At 40.3% G+C, this 14,888-nt stretch overlaps 1 protein-coding gene across 1 annotated transcript in view; it reads right to left on the reverse strand.

Annotated features, from left to right (window-relative positions):
* LOC101860112 (HEAT repeat-containing protein 5B) overlaps nucleotides 1–14,888 on the reverse strand; it is a gene marked incomplete in the record, with an annotated part of 91,797 nt that overhangs the window by 16,126 nt on the left and 60,783 nt on the right. The window contains 12 exon segments of the mRNA XM_013085392.2: nucleotides 35–194; nucleotides 783–952; nucleotides 1,577–1,766; nucleotides 2,035–2,194; nucleotides 3,558–3,679; nucleotides 4,364–4,432; nucleotides 5,461–5,667; nucleotides 6,601–6,675; nucleotides 11,197–11,229; nucleotides 12,620–12,783; nucleotides 13,422–13,531; nucleotides 14,544–14,643. Coding sequence (XP_012940846.1) covers nucleotides 35–194; nucleotides 783–952; nucleotides 1,577–1,766; nucleotides 2,035–2,194; nucleotides 3,558–3,679; nucleotides 4,364–4,432; nucleotides 5,461–5,667; nucleotides 6,601–6,675; nucleotides 11,197–11,229; nucleotides 12,620–12,783; nucleotides 13,422–13,531; nucleotides 14,544–14,643 — 1,560 coding nt within the window.

Below are 14,888 nucleotides of genomic sequence, written 5' to 3' on the forward strand. Positions count from 1 at the left end.
ATCAACTCCCCTACCCCCACACCCACCCACATACCTGTGTCAGCAATATGCGAGTTTGTCTTGGAGTCCTTCCCTTGCCCCACCACCAGTGACAGGGCCAGAGAACTCACGTCCCCGGCCTCCCTGGTGGCCAGCTGGCGCAGACACGACACCGCCGCACGCCTCAGCAGGAGGTGAGAGCTGCTCAGGTTCTCCTGAAAATAAGTACCACAGGTGAAATGGTATAGGTATAACATTCCTCAGAGCTTATCTTTGTATGGGATAAAGCATCATATATGCAATCTATCATTATTATTATCTTTATTATTTGTGCCCTTATCAACACTATTAGATTATTTAAGAGGTGGGATTTCTGACTATAAAGTCCATCTCCGAAAGGACCGGACACAAAGTCGGACCAAGCTACGGCTCAATCCAAAGTACCAAAGGGAAACTGACATTACAAATAAACTATCTATTTCAATCATCATGGAGTGCCAGATCCGGAACAGACATCAATGAGCGTGGATTTCCACTCATTTCTCTCTAGATTCCACTGCATCGTGACACATTTTATCAGCTTATATGAGATAGCCCAATGATGAATCTGATACCAAAATGAAAAAATTATCTTTATAACGACTCAAAATAATCTTACTATTTTTATAGAGCACATAAAACATTTCATTTCTGATCTCTTGGTCTTAGTAACTCAAAACGGCCAAAAATGTCACACAGAACTTGTGTAATTCTGAGGTAGCGACTTGTCCCCATGAGAGAGCAATGAGTAAGGGCGTACTTACACAGAGGTGAGGCACCAGGTTGGACAGGTTGAGGTGGCGGGGGGCAAACATGTGCAGCTGCTGCAGGCAGGCGATGGCCTCGGCTTGGACCAGCGAGTCGGGGTGGGCCTGCATGACAGCGCAGCACACCAGGCAGTACAGGCGGGCTGTGCCGATGGCGCTCGAGTTGCCTGCCGAGGTTCAGTTTGAGTCACTTTAGTTTTTGTAAGAGTTTGTTTTTTGTTTCTAGTAAGAACGACTTTTTTGGTCTTTTCACCCTGTTGCTCAAAAATAGCTTTGCCGACAACTGCAACCTTTCTCCAGGCACACACACAAATGAGAGGTGTGCTGACAAAACGAGTTATTTCTTGGATTTTAGCCTTATGGAAAGTAATACATCAACATTACTGGTGGAGTTTGTTAAATGTGTAAGTATGGAATAATAAAAGACACGGTATACTTGAAGAAAATGGCATCAACTGAAAATCTATAAATCTGACCCCAGTGTCAATTTGGGGCTGATATCTCCATTTTTGGATTGCGAGAAGTAATTCGTTTTTATCAGCATGCCTAACAAATGTAAAAAAAATTACCAGTTTCCTGCATGGCATCAGCACAGCACCCGACCCACCTTGCAGCTCGTTCAGTTTTAGTAAGAGTTTTACAGCACTTACAACACAATAAGGTCACAGTAGTACGAAGATTAGGTTTGACAAGAGAGTAACAAACACAAAAAAGAGGAGGAGAGAGAAGTACGATAGCTATTGATATGAAAGAAGGAGCAAACCACACCAGAGCACCCGCCAGCCACCTACCTTGCAGCTCGGGTCCGATGGAGGTGATGAGGGCGGAGAGACACTTGCCCAGGCACTGGTGGACGTCCACGATGGCGGGCGGCACAGACAGCAGCAGCTGCAGCACCAGCGACAGTGTGGGCTCCACGTAGCTGCGGTACATCGGCCCGCCGGAGTCGGCGATCAGGGCCAGGGCGTGCAGGGCCCACACCTAGAAGAAGAAAGGGGGAGAGAATTGAGGTCGCCGGATTTCTGGTCTGGTGGACATACAGGCAAATGAAACTTCCGCTAAAGATTCGATAAGACCAAAATATATAAAAAGACGGGCAGCAGATAAAAAAGATCATCATAAGTATTACTATTTTAAAGAGTAAAAACCAAGTTATCTTTTCCATTACAAAAATCTGGAGAACAAAATCTTTGTAGCTGGTCTTCACGTCATACAGAGATATCAGGTAGCAAAGTAACACTTGACTTACCTGGACAACAGGTGAGTTGAAGTCCTGAGCTAGAGCCAACAGGATGCTGACCGAAGTGTTCAGGTGCTGGTTTGAACCCATGCCACCCACGTATCGGTGCAGGCAGCCAAGAGCCAGAGAGTGGCCAGTTCGACTCACAACATCTCGGGCAGACTTCAACCTAAAGAAGACAATGGCCAACAAATAAGTTAATCACTTATCATAACTTTGAAGAGATGTTTGAGTCTCTAGTTTTGAGCCAAGAGAAGTACATGGTCACAATAATAGTCCTTTAAGTAAGAAGTACTATGACCTACAAGCGGCACCCTCCAATCACCAACTTTGAATGAAGAGAGGGAAACAAGTCTCTGCTCTTCAATCTCCATGGTAATCACACAACAAAATTATGCACTTGACAGAGGGTTCAACTATTTATCTATTAAGAATTATCCATTCTTACCATTATGAGCACTTAAAAAACCCAAAAAACTCATGCTAAACCCTTGAAGGTTTTTGTGCACAGGCTGACCATAGGATACTCTGACTCAGCTTGGTACCTGGACAAACAAGCTCTGAGAAGAAGAAAAAGAAGAAGAAGACGAAGAGGACGAAGAGGAAGAAGAAGAAGAAAAGAGGAGGAGGAGGAGGAGGGGGAGGGGGAGGGGGAGGAGGAGGAGGAGGAGGAGGAGGAGGAGGAGGAGGAGGAGGAGGAGGAGGAGGAGGAGGAGGAGGAGGAGGAGAAGAAAAAGAAGAAGATCTGGAATCAAGAAGGTAAAAGGTAAACGAGTTTTTAAAAAATCAAAAAGAGCAAAAAGCCAATTGTGTTGCCAACAAAAAAAGGTAAGAAAGGCTCAAAAGATATTCCTATTAAAATCAGCCCTGAGCAATCTGAACAACAGTTACATCACTACACAAGTAATTGTAAGAAACATTAAAGTTAGAGGAAACTTCTTTTAAAAAAAAAGAGTAAATAACTTTTATTGATCCAAAAAATCTTGGTTACAATGGAAAGTAAAACAGACAAATGTAATAACAGTTATACGTAAATCATGTAATGATAATATACAGCATCATACCAATACAATCTTTCAAAACACAAAGGCTATAAAAAAAGTTTTAGTAGAGATTTTACAGCGCTCGCAACTGCATACGGTCATATGAGCGCCAAGGGGTGGGTGTCAACAGAGAAGTCTTTACACGGAATCAGACTTACTCTGCTCACCTCTCTAGCTTCAACAGCACAAGGTCTGCTTCGGCTATCAAGGCACCCCGGAAATAGCAGGTCACAAGAGTGTGACAAACATACAAAAGAAGTAGAGGAAAATGACAATAGTAAGGATTAGGAAAGAAAAAGCAGCAGTTCCCTGTTGCAGATCAGGCACATTTATGAGCATGACATGATGAATCAGCCCATTTACAATTCTACTGTGCTTGAACGAGAAATGTCCCCCCTTTGGGAATGGCCTAAAGACACTACAGTCAGTGGCACTGCCCCGGGGGGGGAACAAAGGCTTTAAATAATGGAAAGCTCAGCTAGATCTTACTTGTCGAAGCTGTGCTGAGCCATCTCAGCGATGAATTTACTGTCGCCAACCACCTGAGCCATACGGCCCAGCGCCTCGCCCGCTGCACACCGCAAGATTGGGTTACTGCTGCTCATTGCATCCTGGGGGGAGATATAATAAGATACTGTTTTTTTGTTTTGTTTTGGTTAGTGTTTTACGGTGCTCGCAACTGCATATGGTTGTATGAGGGCGTGGGACATATTAAGCATTTTCAGTTTGGCAGGAATTAATTTTGAATTTTGCCCGGGTGGCCGTCGGAGCCAACTCTTTATCGATTTTGGACCACCAAGGGATCTTTAATGTGGAGAAAGTGGAGACGAAAGCAGACGACAGACAGAACACGGTCAAAGAGCAGGTAAGGAGGTGAAATGAGAACAGTTTAGAGAAGAAAATTATTCGTCGCTGTTAGGTTTCGAACCCGGGACATAAAGAATGAGAGGCAAACACTGTAATCTTTAGACCACGAGAGCCTCCCTACTGTTCATTTGTAGTTGTAATAGCAACTTGGGGGCAAAAAAAAACAGGCTGAGTGTTAAAAAAAAAGAGGGGTAACAACATTAGAGGAAATGCCAGTTAGCATAATAATAGAAGCACTTCACAAGTAAAAGAACTGGACATATCATTGTTGTTGCAAGGGAAATGAGCAACCCCAATTATTTTTATCACAAGCCAAGCACCCCTGTCTTAATCCATTATCATTAACTAAACCAGAAATTGTTATGACAACATTTTGTGAAATGAAAAAAAAGCGCAAACAAATCGCATGAAGAAAAAAATGAGCGTACCATTATAAGAGAGAAGGCAGCTTTCTTTACATCATCTGGCCCTGGACTTGACTTGAGTTCTGCCAAGCTCTGAAGAGACATCAAAAGGACAAAAGAAACAGTTAAAGAGCGCTTTTTTAGTTTAGTAGGAGTTTTACGGCACTTGCAACACAATAAGTAGGTCATATAAGTGCCGAAGATTAGAGGTGTTACAAGAGAGTAAAAAACACAAAAAAGAAGGAAGGGAGACAGAGACGATAGATTCTTTATAGGAAAGAAGGAGCAAACCATACCAGAGCACCCGCCAACCACCTACAAAGACTGCTTTTGCTATGTGATAAGTGAGCAACTTTATAACACTAACAGAAAGTAGTCCAATAGCAAATGGTAAGGGGGAAGTTTTGCATTTGTTGCAAATAAAGGAAAGTATGCACATGTTGTATGAGTGTGTGTGCAATTGTATGTGCTGGCTGAGACTTGTTTTAGATGTGGATGGTTGTAAAACGTTGAGAAAAATGTGGGAGGACTAGACAATATTTTTTCAAAATTCGTGAAAAAGAAGTAAGGTTCGGCAAATGAGAAGGCACAGAAGCATGTGAAATAATCTCTGATGGTTATTTGAAAAAAACTAAAAGCACACTGCTATAACAAATCATCTAGTGCTGGTAAAAAAGCAAGAAAGAGAGACAGAAGCAAGAAGGAAAAGAACACAAGTAGAGAAAGAAAAATTGTACCACACATAACTGCAACAGACTGGTATGGTAGCACAAAAACACACACACATACCTTCACTTTAAAAAAACTTTTACTAAGTGTTTTATGGCACTTGAAACACAATAGGGTCATATATGTGTCGAAAATTAAAGGTGTTACAAGAGAGTAACAAACACATTTTTAAAAAAGGAGGAGAGATAAGGACAACGATAGATATTTGACAGGATAGAAGGGACAAACCACACCAAAGCACCTGCCAACCACCCGCACAAAAGAGTAACTTACACAAAAAAGAAGGAGAGATAAGGACAACGATAGATGTTTTGACAGGATAGAAGGAGCAAACAACACCAACCAGAGCACCTGCCAACCACCCATACAAACACACACACACACACACACACCTTGAGAGCACACAGCACGGCAGTGAAGACGTTCATCTGGACGGCCTGCTGGCGTGGTCCCTTGGCCTGGCGGATACACTCGTTGAAGTGCTGCAGCATCTGGTAGCGGTGCTTGTGGGCCACGTGGGGGAATATGACGCCGTAGAGCTTGACCGAGCTGTCGATGACCGCCACTCCCAGGGGCAGCGGGCCGGGAATGGGTTCACTCTGAGGGGAAGGGAGTGGACAACAGAGGTCTTACAGCACGATCATCACTGTACCATGTTAATTTTTATTTTAATGTGGGGGGTTTGGTTTTACTAAGGGTTTTAGTTTTAGTAAGTGTTTTACGGCACTTGCAACACAATAAGGTCATATAAGTGCCGAAGATTAAAGGTGTTAAAAGAGAGTAACAAACACAAAAAAGAAGGAAGGGAAATAAAGACGATAGACGTTTGACAGGAAAGAAGAAGCAAACCACACCAGAGTACCCGCCAACCATCCACTTACCCACTGAAATTATGTTCAGGAATAAAAGCCTTTGCCATTATTAGCTCATTTATAAATGCAAAGAAGAAAGTTTTGACAATAGAAACACTGAAAAAAAGTAGGAGTTAATCAAATATCAAAGCACTCACAACATCTGGTCATGCGATTTTAGGAGAAATGAAACAAACAAAGTACACTAAATTGCTTACCAACCACCAACAGTGACAACAGGAAGTGAGGTAAATCCCATTTTTGAGATATAAAAACCAATCACAGGAATAGAATTATGACAGCACTGCTTCAGGAAAATGACAGACGTTTTACGGTACTTGAAACACAGGCCATACAAGTGCCGCAGATTATAGGATTGTTACTTTATAGTACTATATAAAACAAAGAAGGAAGAATGATAAGGACGATAGATGTATGATTGGAAAGAAGGATAGCAAACCACACCAGACCACCCGCCAACCACCCACAAAGAAGGAGGAGTGATATATACAATAGATGTATGAAAGGAAAGAAGGAACAAACCACACCAGAGCATCTGCCAACCACCCACAAAGAAGGAGGAGTGATATATACAATAGATGTATGAAAGGAAAGAAGGAACAAACCACACCAGAGCATCTGCCAACCAGCCCCTTGTGATGAATTTAAAATCATACTCACTGGGGGGCAACGTATATAGAGCGACTGACTGTCATGTTCCAGAGTGCCTGAGCCAGACGCACTGTTGGGCTGGAGCTGAGAGAGAGGAGAGGAAAAGCATGCCCTTACTATTCACAATAATGTACAAGTCTAGAACACTGTAGGTAGTTGCATTACTGGAAGAAAAGACAAAAAACAAAAGAGGTTGCATTGTTATTAGAGAAAATAAGAAACCACCACATTTTGAAAAATATAAGAGCACAGGAACCATCAGTTTCATTCTTTAACACACTTTTAAAATCGTTAAACTTAAGTTGTACATCCCTTCGGAGACGGCCAACTTATTTCAGAGGCAGGAAGAAAGCTACATGGACCAACAGAGCACAGCTTTAAAAACATGATGATACAAATCACTAGAATGAATAAATTAAATACAATCATTTAGCAGGAGCTGACTTAAAGTGGGGGCATTATCAAGTCCTTTCTTTCAATAGTTGGAAATCAAGAAAGGGCACCAGAAGAAAAAAAAGTAACTCTTTACAAGTATATAAATACATACAATGAGACTCTTTCTGGTAAAAAAAAAAAGAAGAAAGAAAGAGAAATAGAAGAAAAAAAAAAGAAAAAGAAAAAGAAAGAAAGAAATTAGGCATTATAAACAGCAGGTGGGTCAGGCTGCAATTAAGGCAAATAAAAAACTTGGCAAAAACAATGACACTAATTAAGTATACCTAAGAATTCACAACAGAACAACCTCTGCAGTAAAATGAGGTGCAATAAGGAAATAAAAAAAGGCTTATTCTAAACCATTAGGTTCACAGACAGAGGGTAGAGATGGAAAAATATGCCGAAAATGTAGCAAAGTCAAATGCTGAAAAATCTATAAACTTCTAAAGAAGCAGGGTGGAGTGGAGTAGGAAATATATGGCATTATCGATAATTAGGTCACAATATTCATGCAAGGTTGGTTGCAGAATATGACCCCCGTAACTGAACAAAAGAGAAAAAAAGTGCTGCTTTTATGACACCTTGCTGTAGCTGTATAAAAAAGGAACCATTTCATGGACCCATACAGAAAAAAAAATAATCATTTTTTCCATGCAGCAAATCAAACCTTGGACTTCTTTTTTAGTTTTAGTAAAAGTTTTACGGCACTTGCAACACAAAAAGGTCATATAAGTGCCGAAGATTAGAGGTGTTACAAGAGAGGAACGAACACAAAAAAGAAGGAGGAGAGATAAGGACAATACATGTTTGATAGGAAAGGAGGAGCAAACCACACTAGAGCAGCCGCCAATCACCCACACCGTAGACTTTGGGACTATGGCTGTCGACACCACTCCTTTTGGATGGACCCAAAATAAAGTTCTAAGTGAAAAGAAAATCTACTCTCTTCACTGTAAATAGGAACCTTTCAGCTCTGGAAATAGGACACAAAATTCCACTCCAGTTCATGGGTTGGTGATATTTTCTATCTGATCTCTCTCTCTCGCTCTCACCAAGTATAGCACACACAATGAAAATAGATTTTGTGCTTCTTGTCATCTGGCAAATCAATGCTATAGCCCACTTCTGAATGGGGCTCATGCCCAACAGCTTTGAAAGTTTACTACAGAGGTCTACAATCGTTCATGAGCTGTACCATCGGTTTCAGAGAGCCACCCCCCCTTTTACCCCCCTCCAAACTCACAACAAAGACCTGCAAGAATCTGCCACCTTTCAACTGTCTATACAAAACAGCTGGAACGTAGGATCATTTTAGTTTTAGTAGAGGTTTTACGGCACTCGCAACTGCATAAGGTCATATGAGCACCAGAAGATAAGAGGTGTTACAAGAGAGTAACAAACATAAAAAAGAAGGAGGGGAAATAAGGACGATAGATGTTTGATAGGAAAGAAGAAGCAAACCACACCAGAGCACCCGCCAACCACCCACAACGTAGGATCAGCAGGAATCAATCTTATACAATATAAGTAACATTGGCCCGATTTATCAATAAAAAACCCATTATCAATGGTATCAGATCAAGACATGCAGGACTAAAACATATTGTTAATAACTTGTCCCCACATAAGGACCATAATGCAAACAACAAGGATAGGGACAAACAGAGAAAAGCATTTGTGAAAGGAAAAAATCTATGAAACTTGGAAAAATTATTGATGGGAATGGCAATAAAAACAAAAAACAATGGAAGAAAAAAAAAAAAATGGTGATTGTGGTGGAAGTGGCCTGAGGGTAGAGCGGGAAATTTGTTAACCTTTCTCAACATTTTAGGGAATTATATAGTCAGGTAAAAAAAAAAATGTTGCCTCAGCTTTAAAGGTAAGGTCTTTAGATAAATGTTTAGCATCAATTGAACAAGAGGAGTCCATCCAAATAGAGGCAATACAAGCACAGTTCAGCGTGAAGGCTATCATGAAAAACCCACGAAAAAAAAAAAACCAACAAAAAAGAAAAGAATCCAAAGTATTTATGCAAGAAAAAAAAATTATAATAGGTATCAACTGAATTTAATCACAAAAGGAACAAAAATATGTGGATAAAAAAATATGTCTGACCAGTGCAGGGTTGTGAAGGGCACATTATTTCTATCATACGCAGAGATGATCATGCAAATCAAATGTATCCATACACAGAAACATTCATGAACAAACAAGTCTCATTTCCATGTACCCTACGGCTCTTGCGTAAATTATAAACAAAACTAGAAACAAATTCTTTATTCCTGCATTCCTAGCAGTAGACAGCCAGGGACATATTATGCACAGTGCTTATGGGGTGTGCACAGGGCAGGACGTTGTTTAAAAAGAAAAGTTTAAACAGCTCATTGAGATGCCAATGCATATCCAAATCTAGTCCACTGATAATAGTCCTCCACAACTTTTGGCATCAAATGCCTTTACAGCATTCCTTTCCAGTTTTAATATGTCACATCACGTGCACACCCTCTTAAGCACAGAGATCTATTCACACCATGCCTTGCATGCCAGACAACAACTCAAGCAGCAAGGCCTTACTACAGTCCATACAGTCAAAGAGTACAGATGAACTTAAAGTTTTGAATTACTAGACTGATTACTATGTTGTTTAGCAAAATCCCAAGGCCTGACATGTATTAACAAAGGGCTGTGGGACCTCAAAAACGACCAGAAGCATCTGTTTTTTAATTCATAGTACCGGCTCAAACTCAATGGACAAACCGAACACAAGCAGGACTGGCATCTGTGTTGCAACTTTTCTGGAGTTTGTGAGAAGTATTTGTTAATATGCACAATGCTTATAATGACTGACTACCCACAGGCATATCACAGTGATTGTACTCTACACCAAATGCACAAATTTGTTGCAACATAAATGACGAGGAGCAAATGTCCGCAGATGCAAATTAAAAATAATAGATTTGACCTGGCAGTCGGGAACTGATTGGAATCAGCTCTTTTCAAATATATTCAAAAGATACTGTTATTAATCTAAATTGCCAGAAGATATAATACACCACTTCAATCAGCGTAGAGCTCTGGCAGAAATGAAAGCACTGAATCTAAGAAGGGGTTTCCTACCGGTACAATATGCTCAATACTCCATTAGTTGATATAGGAATTAGCCACACACAACAGACCTGTAAGTCTGATTTTCTCACAAGTACCGTTGAAGAAGTCCTTTTGAATTCAGCCTTATACAATACTATTATTTTTAAAAGATCTCCAATGACAATGAACCACTAATTTTCCTGATGGTTCACTATGGTTATGGTATTAACTCGAAGGTCAGGACTGAATCTGTCTAAGACAAGACCAGGGAGTAAGGGTTGTTGAGACAATTCATACATACAAACAAACAGCGAGAGGCAGACGGCTCTTTGGTCACAAGACATGGAGCTCGACAAACATCCAATAATTCCTTTTCCAACTTGATGAGAATTTCTCATGATCATCCCTTTTCTTTTCTAGCACTAGCTTTAAAAACATCCCAAAGAGGGCTCAGTAGCTCAAAAGGCATTGGTGTTCCAACTAGGAGGTCTGAAATATGATCCCTGCCAGCTGTTTTTTTCTCGTTTTCAGTCTCTGTGCTGTCAAACACAGCGGAACACCATTTCTGCTCCCTTATTTGTTTGAGTAAAGAGAAGCACATTTGGATCTACCAGTGACCCCCTCCAACTACCCACTTTAAAGTTTGCCTGTGAACTAACGATGTGCTGAAAGGAATAAAGAAGTTTGAACGCATCATATCGTTTAAGCTTTGCATTCTATATCGCAAACACTTCCACAAGTTTTTCTTGTATTCCCAGTGACACTGTTCTATCCCCCCTCCTCCCCCCTACCCCCGCATTTTCCGAGATTTCTCGAGTACAGATGTGCTGTCCCTAAGCCCAGACATTGGTCGAGCTCACATGGACCATGCTAAGAGACCACTGGTCAGCCAGGCAGCGACAACCATAGAAACTGTACACAGGCAGGGAATACAATCAGCAAACTCAATCTTTTGTGTATTGCTTTCTGAGGGGGGGAGGGGGGATGTGGCTGCGTGTGGTGGTGGTGGTGGTGGTGGTGGGGGGCGGGAGGAACCGTGAAAGTTGGGAGGGTGTTGTTCCTTCACTGTTGTGGGTTACTTACATACTCTTTATCCACTTTACGATTTGGCTCCATCTATAGGGCACAGTACACAGGGTATTCAATTGAAATTGAAGTTTAGATAGAGAAAAAAAAAAGGATTGTCATGAAGTTACAGAATATATTTTGAATTATCAAAAAATAAGAGTAATAGTATCTTATTTGTGAACAATAGTTTTCCCCTCTAGCTTTTGCCTGACATGGAAATGAGACAATGTACATAAAACCAAACAACATCAAGGCAGCATTAAGTGAACACACAATTCTATCACATAGCATTCTTCTCTATCTTAGTAACAGTGGAAGGAAATTTTTCATAACAACAGTTTTCTACTACACAGCTTCTTCATTATTGCGTGGTGTGAAGTGATCAACAGCATACACATATGTGTATAAACAATGTAATAAAATAAAAGGCCACTTTCTATTCCTTACTGTACTTATCCACAGACTAAATATCACAGAGCCTTAAAAAATATAGATTCTCTCAATGTCAAACATAAATTCACCTTCTATATCTCTGAATGTGGAATATATGCCACACACTTTACACCAAAAACGTATTATATCATTAGCACAATCAACACAATCAATTTTTCAGTGGAGATTCTCAGCTGGCCATCAATTTATGCTCTCTTCGTCTTTTCAGATAAAAGCAACAAAAATTCCTTAAACTCTTCTTCTCCATCGTTAACAATTGTCTGCTAGGGCCACGACAGTATATTGTATCTTTGCATAAGAAAATAAAGTATGAAAGTTAAAATGTTCTTTGTAAAGCTCAGCCTTACAGATATAGTCGGGCAGAAATAACACAAACGTGAAAAACTCAAAGCCAGATAGATCCTAAAATTTGTCATTTGCCCAACTGATATCTGTTTAATTCTTTGCTATCAGTAAACCCAAATTATGGATGTGTTGAACACATTTGTCAATCCACGCTGTGTGTGAGTTCTGCGTGCCTGACTGCACTTTGTTTTCACTTGTAAGACAGCTTCCACGATGAAGTGAGAAAAATAAGAGCAGAAAAGTCGAGGCTGCATGTGTCAATCAGGTGTGATCAGACAAACCATGAGTTAATAGTGAGGCCCTGTCTACAGGTCCTGCACAAACAAAAGTCAGGAGCACACTTGTAAGTGGTTGTCTACCAACTTGGGGAAATAATGATATTAAAGCCTTTTGTTTATTCAGTTCAGGGTGCAGGAGGAAATGTTTATCGTATGAACAGATTTATACCATAGACCAGGTAAGGTAAGGAACTAAAAAAAAAGAATTAAAAATCTTTTTGAGGAAATTGTAGAATTCGTCCAAAGTTCCCAGCCAATTTGAGAAACATATGTAAGAAATCAATGGGAAAAGTGTCCACCCAGGCTAAATTAGCAAGGAATAATTATTCACAAAACAGGTGTGGGGGGGAATATGTGCTCACCTGGTCCTCAATGGCTTTGTGGTCTGTCTCCTGCAGCCAGGAACCTAGTATGACGCTGTCGTCGGCGTGACACATAAACCTCAGCTGTGACGTGGTGGTGTTGGCAGGGTTGTCAGTCAGGGTGAACTCTGCCACCAGTTCACGCAGTAGGTTTGGGTACAGACCTAGGGATGAAAACATTTTTTTTAAAGGTTCTCATGTCCTGACACTACACAGAGCAGGCCAAACTTTCCTACACATTACGAGAAATACTCTTTTCTAAAACATTAATTGATAATGATAAAGCAAAAAGTTGTGAAATTTATGTAGAAGGTGATAATTTTTTTACATAACATCTAAAGACCTGAAAAGAAGATACTTTGAATGTAGCCTTTTCAAGTTACTATGTGGCCGTTGATAGAAATTACAGGCAAGTCAGGGGCTTAAAAAAACCTTAAAAGTCCTGTTTCTGTCAAAATAATTCATACAGGCACACAAGTACTTTTACAATATTTACACTGTCCAGGATCCCTTGTCAATATAATTAATTTCTGTTTAAGAGCTTGACTGAGAAAAGGATATTTTTCTAAAAAGTAGGGTCTTTTTAACAACTTACAAAAAAAAAGCCTTTAAAAACAAAAAGAAGTAGGTTCTTTTTAAAAACTTGGTCGAAGCTACAACACCATAACTCCTAAGAAGTAAAAAAACCAAAACAAAACTAAATAGGATGAAACCGCAAGCTTTTACACGACTGACACCAAGTCTTCAATGTCCAGCACAGAGCAGCTCACAAGAGGGCAACATTCATAAATAGAAAGCTCACCATCAAAGGACTCCGGAGGTAACAGAGAGAGAACGTCATAAAGACGAAGACGTATGGTGGCTGCACTTGCCTTCAACTGAGTACCATACATCTTTATCACAGATGCCAATCTGAAAGTATACAAGGAAAAAAAAATGAATCAATCAAATAAGGATAACATTCTGTGTCGAAAAATTTCCATTCATACAAGAGAGAAATAAAGAAAAAAAATGACACCATAAAGTCAGTGCACTAATTTTCCACAGGTGAATATATTTGATTATTTACACAGACAGAACAACAGTTACACCCACTCATACCTAGACAAATATTTTCCACTGTTTACAGCCATCGCTCAACACATGTCTAACCTTTGAAATAGGAAATAGAGCCCTTCAGTATCATATGAGGAATGAAACATAAAGTTCTGTGATGTACAAAGCAACAAAGTGAAATCCACCCTTTTCCATCTTTGTCCTGTGCTAGTGTCCATAAAGCATTATGAGTAACACAGAGCACAATAATTTGTGGGACCAGTCTTGAAGGCAAAGATGAGATACAAGAGCCATAGCTTTTGACCAGAAAAAATGATTCAAATTATTAGTTAAGTTTTTGTAAGAGTTTTACGGCACTTGCAACACAATAAGGTCATATAAGTGCCGAAGGTTAGAGGTGTTACAAGAGAGTAACAAACACAAAAAAGAAGGAGGGGAGATAAAGACGATAGATGTTTGTATAGTATAAGGTTTTACGGCGCTCGCAACTGCTAAGGTCATATGAGCGCGCATAGATGTTTGATAGGAAATAAGAAGCAAACCACACCAGAGCACCCGCCAACCACCCACTCAAATTATTAAAAGTATATTTCTTTGGTTTCAGCAAGAGTTATAAGGTACGTGAAATACAAAAAGGTTATACAAGTGCCCCAAAGATTAGAGGTGTTACAAGAGAGTAACAAACACAAAAAAGGAGAAGAGATAAAGACGATAGATCTTGACAGCAAAGAAGGAGAGCTATGTTGTTCCGGAACAGTATGAGCATGACATTGATAAATCAACCCATTAACAATTCTACTGTGCATAAGAACATGTTAATGTCCCCCCTCTATTGGGGGGAGGAGCACTAAACTATGAGAGCACTCACTGTGTCATCATGACAAGGGCACATTCTAGAGGGGCCAGCATGCGACGTATAACATCCTCCGTCACCAGGTCACGGCAGTGCAGCAGGAAACTGTACATCGCTGGGATATGAGAGAACATAAGGCACATCTATAAACTGTCCTTATCAGTTGTATGTGGGCGCATGTGTGCAAGTTGTATGTGTGTGTACGCGAAAGTTTTCGTTTTTTTCATGTGTGCACGTGCATGTGTAAGAGAGAGAAGGAAGAGCTGGGTTGAAGGAAAATGAGATATCAATGGAGAAAGGGAGAAAGAGAGGGAGGGAGAGAGGGGGAGAGAGAGAGAGAGAGAGAGAGAGAGAGAGAGA

This window comes from Aplysia californica, unplaced genomic scaffold, assembly GCF_000002075.1.
Source record: "Aplysia californica isolate F4 #8 unplaced genomic scaffold, AplCal3.0 scaffold00370, whole genome shotgun sequence".
NCBI classification, from domain to species: domain Eukaryota; kingdom Metazoa; phylum Mollusca; class Gastropoda; order Aplysiida; family Aplysiidae; genus Aplysia; species Aplysia californica.